Genomic DNA, 8,382 nt, shown 5'->3' with positions numbered 1-8,382 from the left:
TGACATACAATGTATTAGATGTAGCAATGTTAATTAGAGCACTTTTTGCGTCTAAAATTAAGGAATGATCATTTGAAATGAATTTCGATTTAGCGCTTATCGCTGTTTGTATTCAAAACTATTCTTATATTGTACCTCGCGCGCGTAAAGTATCAAAACTTCAACTGATAGCTTCGTAAATCAACAATAAAAACAGTAAATATATAAGACAGTTTGTTATTGACAGATAGACTGACGAACAAAACAAAACTCTACATGCCTTGCTATTTTTGATAATTGTCAAGGTAAAAAAAATCTGAAGTTAAAAATGCAACCACTATTTTCAGAAAATCAATACGCGTTATAAATAATTACCTGTAATGCATCATGTGACTGATGACGTTTTATGCCCACTATAGTTGATAGATTGTGACTAGGAGGGATTTTACTGACAAACAGTAGGGTCTATCATTCATTTTTGTAAACGACATTTTTAACATTTTTATCTTTCTTACTCATATTTTAGTGAAATTGAAATAAGGTAATTCATTTTGTCTTTTTAATATCAGTCTTTTTATTTCATTTCTACTTTCGGTTTCGATTTCAAGTATATTTGTATACAAATTGGACGCATATAACTATTTTAAATTTTGGATCTACTTTACTATCAATAACACATAAATAATGTTAGTGGAATAGGGTTATGTTGCTACAAGATTGAAGTCATCACTACAGAAGTTTTATGGTCGTCATCATGAACTCGTGGATCGTTATGGTGTATCCATCATCACCATGAAAACTGATTTATTCAACGGGTCATAGTTTTCCTTTCCTCGTTTGTCTACCCCGGACTGGACTTTTTGTGAGCAACTCGGCGGGTGTTTCTAGAAAAGCAGAGGACGCTTACCCTACCGGTGCACCTGGTCCATGCTCCCAGTTTTTAGTGGAGTCCGAGTTGCTCATTTACTTTTGTTACTTTGTATGTATGATTTTAGTTACTTTATGTTCTTTGTTGTGTATGTCTGTTTTCCATATCTGGTTTTTGTCCCTGGATTACATTCTTTTGATTACCGCTATAACCTTGGTTCCCTTGATTACTCTTTGAATTTAAATGGTCTGATCAAACATATAACTTAACCGAACTATGCAGATTTTGCTTCCGGGATATTTTGAACGACAATTTTCTCAATTACGGACCCGAAATTTAATTTTGCTGTTTTGATAGAAATTCACCTGTCATATGAGTTACACGGGTTACATAGATTAACGAAAGAATTTAAAGTATGTAAACTATTATAAATAGCTTATAAATAGCATAGAAAATCCATACAAACTGTTAAATAACATATTAAACAAACACACACGACATATTTCAGATTGAAGACAGTTATGGCTGAGAGAGGATTTATAGGAACACTGAGTATGACAACATCTCAGCTCAAACAAAAGTTTCTCTACTGCTCTGGATGCAGTAACGAGTACGACTCTGCAAACAACTTTGCACGTTTGTTACCATGTCTTCATTCCTTGTGTAATAAATGCGTACAAAATCTGTCTAAAGATGGGAAAGTGACCTGTCAAGAATGTAAGCTACAGCATCCCGTCAATGAAGACATCTCAAACATTCCAAGGGACAACACACGACTGGATCTAATGGATTTTGTGAGAGTGAAGATGGCACCAGGAGCTATTTTGTGTCAGGTTTGTAGTGAGACGAAACAAGCATCATTTCGCTGCAAGAATTGTTCAGAGTTCATGTGTGAAGAATGCCAACTAGCCCATAAGAAAACCAACCTTACACGTGCCCATGATTTGCTTGCCTTAGAAGCCCTACAGAAAAAAGAAAATCTTGATGCTTTTTGCCACCAACAAAAATGTTCTGAACATTCAGAGAGGGACCTGGAGCTGTATTGTATCAAAGATACCTGCCAGAAACCAATTTGCTTGATGTGCGCCATGCTTAATCACAGACCAGATGCTGGTCATGAAATACAAGAAATAACAAAAATATCAGAAAGCAGAAAAGAAGAAATGCGCAAACGAATTGATGCCGTAAATGCGGTTGGTGACGATGTGAGGCAAGTACTTGAGGATGTCAGTTTGGAAATAAACGAAGTACGAAATTTAGGAAAGGAAGTCGAACACCAGATTGATCAGAGTTTTCAATCATTTATTGAAATACTACAAAAACGCCAACAAGAGCTGAAAGACGATGTCAGTAGAAATGTTCAAATAAAAACCGGAATTCTGGAGAACCAACTCCATTCTCTAAAAAGTCATCAGAAATTTGTAAGTGAAGCCGCTGAGTTTGCTGGTCAGACTTTGATGTACAACAACCCACCGGCTTTCCTTCAGATTGAGGGCACTGTAATGGAAAGACTCCATGAATTAAACAATAAATGGTTCGACAAGGAACCACATGAGATTGCAACGATAGGGTTTTCATTTAAGGGTTTACCACAGGAAATACAAACCAAGGTAGCCACAATGGCCAACGTGTGGTCAACCAATGCATACCAACCTCACACTCGCATAACACCTCAGCAGGAAGCAACCTTTCAGAATGAATGTGTCACCTTCACTGGAGTACTGAATAACTTTGCTGGAAAGCCATTACCAGAAGACATGACATATCTAAAAGCATTTATCGAAGATCCAGACGGTAAGTACCTCACCATAAAACCAAATGGCGTTTTGAACCCTACGAGTCTAAATACTTGAAGGTTTTGATAAAAATCAAGTTGGTTTGCCTGCACATAGACCAATTGGTAGGTAAGTTTATCGAAGCGTCAAAAAAAAAGACCATATATCCTTGTGACTGAGTATCTAAGATAGTAATGACAATGAAGAAATCAAATCGGAAAATAACTGAAATCCCTCCAGAAGGTATCATAGTATAATAGACATACACACACATTAATACATGCTTTGATAAGATATGAATATTGTATTCACCACTTATCTTATCTATGATTGTTGCATATTTATTTTTGCGGCCTATTTTTTTTTATTATATACTGTTGAGATAAGTGGCTGTGTCCTACTTCTTTAGTACTACACATTCCTTTGAAGTTTAGGCCTTTGGTTGTTTGCATGAACTTATTTAAATAGCAGTCTTTATATAAAAAAAAAAACAGCTAGGATGCGTTTCATGCATGTAAAAACTCACCGATCTCACTTCTATTTTTCAGAAACAGTTACTGATCACATAATGAGACCTAGTTTTCATTTGGTTGTTGCGTTTTTTTTTTGAGAAAAAAACATAAATTGTGTATGACATCGGCACTTAGCATTAGTTATAGTTCTTGATTTGGTTAGATTTGGCTGGTAAGAGTAAAAGATGAATGTATGATTTTCTAACAAACACACATCTAAATACAGAAAGGACTGTTGTTACGTAAACGTAAAACATATGTAGACTGCAAAAAAAAAAACATTGCTTGTTCGGTGGGTTTTTGTACACCATGAATCAATGGAGTGTTTGAATTTTATATGGACCACTACTTAATTCATAAAGCTACTTTGAATTGAGAAGTTTGTTTACATATTTTTCATTATTTGACAATTTTTGATGTATACTTTTAATCTTACGTTATATAAAAAGTACATAGTATCCAATTATATTAACATAATACAGATCTATTGGCATTATTTGATGTAGTTTAACTGTAAAAAAACTTTACACAGAAGAGTGGTACATTTATCTAATGAACAATTTTGAGACTGGATAAAAAATATTAGAAAATATGATAGTAAAACTAAAAGTGTTAGATGCACACGAACATAGATATTTTAATCAGTCCTAAAATGTTCAAGTTGTATCATTTCTTTTCATGACATACAATGTATTGGATGTAGCAATGTTAATTAGAGCACTTTTTGCGTCTAAAATTAAGGAATGATCATTTGAAATGAATTTCGATTTAGCGCTTGCTATTGTTTGTATTCAAAACTATTCTTATATTGTACCTTTTAGAAAACAAAATGGATGTAAAAATTTATCCCAATGGATCGGATGAATTCAGAATAACCTTCGTCCCATTTAACCCTGGAAACTATACACTGGAGTTGTCGATCTTGAAGAGGAAGATTGGACAGCATGTTTTCCTTGTAAGACCTAAAGAGAGACCACTAGGTTCGTCAATAAACATTTAAACACTGAAATATTCTGTATAGAAGAAAATGATGATCTTTCTGCCTCTGAAATATATACCACTGCAGGTAATAGTGTTATGAATCTAAATATAAAATTAAAACGCATTTTTAATGCATAATTTCATATTTAGTGTTTAAATTAATGGTTTTTTTTTCACGATAAGCGCACATATGGTCATTTTTTTAGAGTGTGTACTTCATCAATATTTAAACATTGCAGGTGCTCGGATTGACAGCAGTCAACTTGATGGAGCAGAAGGTACTTATTCTCATTCTCTTTGATTTGTAATTTTGTACTAATTATAACACGTACACAATGAATATTTATACGTACTTGGCATATGTGTAATGTGATGACCTATTTTTTAATATCAAAAGCCCCTCTATGGATTGAACACATGTCATGCTAAAAATATACCAAAAGCACATGGTTTCTTCTTTTATTTTGTTTACATTCACCTGAGCTATTTCTTTTAACATGAGCACTCATACAATAGATATGGTTATATAAATTTTTCCTTTGAATTTTGATAAAAATCAGATTTTTCAAGTTTTTTTTTTTTCATTTTCATATAGCAATCAAATGGACTATAGAAAAAAAATAAGTCATTAAATCCTCAATAAAAACAACCTGAAAACTTTTTCCATGAACTGGATTGTTCTTTTTAATGAACCAAGTTCTCTCAAAGGAAGATCAATTTCAACGTCTGCAAGATTTAAAAAAAATGTCTGCTATTTTCCTGAATTAAAAAAGTAAGCAAGTGATAAAAAAATCAAATTGGATGGAAAAAATGAGCACGTACTAAGATACTGTTATAAAGACAATTGCAATACTTGAGGGTTAAAGTCCCAGTGACAGTGACAATTCTAAGGAGGCAATGTTCTTGTAATGTGAAAGTAGTTTAATAGATATAATTATGGTTCTTCAAATAAAAAAATCTACTTAAACATATGTTGTGAAAATGAATTCAAGTATTGTAAAAGTTTTTAAACGTTTGCGAGGTAAAATGTATATACTTGATATCCTTGACAGGTCATATAGGAAGTAAAGAAAGAATAATCAAGGAAACCAAGGTTATAGCGGTAATCAAAAGAATGTAATCCAGGGACAAAGACCAGACATGGAAAACAGACATACACAACAAAGAACATAAAGTAACTAAAATCATACATACAAAGTAACAAAAGTAAATGAGCAACTCGGACTCCACTAAAAACTGGGAGCATGGACCAGGTGCACCGGTAGGGTAAGCGTCCTCTGCTTTTCTAGAAACACCCGCCGAGTTGCTCATGAAAAGCAAATGTTTTAAATATACAAAGATTAACAATGATACAATGTACAGCCCTACCATTTTGCTGTGATATTGAAACTGACACTGTAATGTGTTATTATGCTCATTAACAGCACTGAGCTTTAGAATTAATTTTGTTGATTTATTTTTTTCTAACATTAGTTGCAACATTTACTCTTGAACGACGAAAGGCACATCGTGACGTCACCGTGACCCCCGATGGAAAGACATTCATCAACACCCCATCTGGAACTCTCGGAGAATCTGTGAAAGATAGGTAAATATTGAAGTAAAGAAAGCATAATCATCGAAACAGATAATTATCGAAAATGTTAGCCTAGAATATATTTTTGTTTAGAATACATGCTTGCTGCAGCATTACTGTTACACAAAATGAGATGATAACAATGACAAAGCAAAAAAGTTAAAATATGTCTTATTGTTTTAGTTTACGTATAATTAGTTGTAGTTTAAATGCATGTACATGTATTCTTCATTATGAGAAGTTGTATACTACTTCGTGAAACATTTTTCTTCCGTTTATATAATTGTATCAACATGTGAATACAACGACATTTGTTTTGTTGATCTTTTTCAAGGCTTCACAAATTTAAAGGTACATACGGAAATCGTCCATTTACCGCTCCTGGTAAATTTTATTACGAGGTCAATGTACGGTACAAGGTGAAGAACCAGCTGGAGAAGAGCAACTTGGTCTTCGAAGTTGGAATGGTCCGTCAGAACGAGATAGACCGGAAACACGTAGTTGATGGACAAGCTCACGCATGGTCAATGATATGTTCACAACACGTTGATTGTGATGGGATATGTCTGCATATTGCACGAGGAGGAAAATGTCTTTTCCATGAAAACCTGTCAAAGAATGACGTCGGCTGTACAATGGAAAGAACCTTCGGATTCTTTCTAGACACGACTGCTAATAGTTGGAAAATTTTCGATGCTGGAAGAAACAAACAAATTTGCCAAATGAGCGATGTTGATTACACGGAAGGACTCGTTCCTGTTTTGTCTGGGTATAATCCTAATCAAGTAGAGGTTACCATGACATTATGTTCCGATGACGAAGAATAGACTATACAACAGAAAGGGGTAATTTATGAAACTACAAGACATTAGACAAACTTTAAATTGAATATGCTGAATATAGGTTGTAACAATTGACCTGTTTATGATGTTTTGGCATTTAGAACATGTAGAATGTAAAATATTTACGCAGTATACGTGGTATAACTTTGAATAATTCAATACTTATCATTAAGTATATTCAAAATGTATGTTTATATTCTTAGTTATTTGTTTTTTTTTTTAGTTTTTGTTTTGTTTTTTTTTTCTTTGTAACTCATGTAAATCAATGGTTTTTTAATGGGTTTAACTTGAAATTATTTTATAAACTTTGCTTTAAATCATGCGAACCTTTTTATATCATGTGGGTTTAAAATCTCTGTTCACTTTTCCTTTTGTTCAATATGGCATGATGAATTTGCAGGTATATAAATTGATATTTATCAAATTTATTGTAATATTATGTTTCAAATTATATGTTTAAAAGTGCCCTTTTCTTACATCAGCACCTTGCCCTTTTTAAATTCTGGCTAAACTGATATATAATTGAAATTTGATATATTATATGTTTTGTTTTGCAAAATAAAACAAATAATTTGTTTTGTCTTGTGTCAGACTCAACTCGTCAATAAATACAATTGTGTATTCTAGATAAAAACCTTGTTGGATACTGAATATAGAACATTCTGCTATATTGAGATAATATTGTCAAAGATTATTTGTTTTTGAGCTAAATACATTTAAAGTTTGTGACGATTCACTAAATTATTTCGAGTAACATTCCTTTAGCTAAAATACCTCCTTTAGGTTGCCCTCAAACAAAGTCAGAACTGGCCTAAAAATTGAAGTTAATGAATATCTACTGTACATAATAAGAAACTTATATAAGTGATGTTGAAATATATATTCTTTCTTTGTAATTTGAAGTTGTTTGATGTGTATGTTATCGAGTGAGTTTTTTTTTTAAAAATATTTTCTTAATTCTGTCCAATTAATTCAGTGTTGTCAATTATTCACATCAAATGAAAGGGAAAGTACAGCTATCTTATTGCTTTTGATGCACAAATGAAAAAATAAAAAAAAAGTAAAATGTTGTAATGTCATATAATTGTTATAATTAATGGAACAAGTTTGATTTCAAGAGGTTGTATGAAATAAACACTTTATTAAAATATGAAAAATACAAATAATGAAGTTGTTTATCGTTAATTTTTAACAGTAATGCTTAAAATAGTAATATCGTTTTTGCAAATGTATACTACAAGAAGTGACGAATGATAATCAATAAAAAAGCATGTCGACACAGAATATTAGCTCCGATTACTCTTATGGGTCACCGGCCGAGTCACGTCGAAGGCTAAAAATAGAAAAGCTGCTTCTCCGCCAAGCACGTGGTGTTTAAGGGATAAATGGCGACTAGTTGTCTTGTAGTCAGAATATTGTTTCTGATTGGGATTACATGCATACTTGCGGGCTTTTTCTGTTGACGGCTAGCAAAATAAAAAAACCGGCCCAGCGTATCGGACTAGAACAAAGCAGGTTCTGTCAAACATGTGGCTCCATTCCTGGAATACATGAAATCTCTGCCAAAGGATGTTAAACCATAATCAATCAATCTGTTAACTTTCACATCGGCGTAGATCTTAATATAATTCTTGAATAACAAATCGTGTTTTACACACTTGTTTCGTACAGTAGGATAAGATCATTTACTAAAGAAGAATTTGATACAGCGGCTAATACACGGTAACATATGGCAACTTGAAGGAATGGCTTTATCACCATGGTTGCCATGAATTTAATGATATAGAAAAAGTTAAAAAAAAAAAGCACGTATAGCTAGTTACGTAAATACGTTCGTTAAAGAACCATG

At 32.9% G+C, this 8,382-nt stretch overlaps 1 protein-coding gene across 2 annotated transcripts; it reads left to right on the top strand.

The window, feature by feature from the left end:
• Positions 1–370: 370 nt before the first annotated feature.
• On the top strand, positions 371–7,699 carry LOC148603266 (E3 ubiquitin-protein ligase TRIM45-like). 2 transcript variants are annotated; one of them, XM_088552808.1, is made up of 6 exons: positions 371–437; positions 1,356–2,641; positions 3,956–4,114; positions 4,355–4,393; positions 5,589–5,703; positions 6,026–7,699. In XM_088552808.1, the coding sequence occupies exons 2-6, from the start codon at positions 1,369–1,371 to the stop codon at positions 6,516–6,518; spliced, it is 2,079 nt and encodes a 692-aa protein (XP_088408934.1). In that variant the 5' UTR covers positions 371–437; positions 1,356–1,368; the 3' UTR covers positions 6,519–7,699. The 2 variants fall into 2 exon arrangements, with proteins under 2 accessions (XP_088408934.1, XP_088408935.1); XM_088552809.1 differs by having other exon boundaries at positions 371–520.
• Positions 7,700–8,382: the final 683 nt, after the last annotated feature.

This window comes from Perna viridis, chromosome 11, assembly GCF_037379345.1.
Source record: "Perna viridis isolate PV_CMFRI_1.1 ecotype Kerala chromosome 11, ASM3737934v1, whole genome shotgun sequence".
Classification (NCBI taxonomy): domain Eukaryota; kingdom Metazoa; phylum Mollusca; class Bivalvia; order Mytilida; family Mytilidae; genus Perna; species Perna viridis.
The sequence above is the reverse complement of the archived record's forward strand: the minus strand, read 5'-3'. Positions and strand labels throughout refer to the sequence as shown.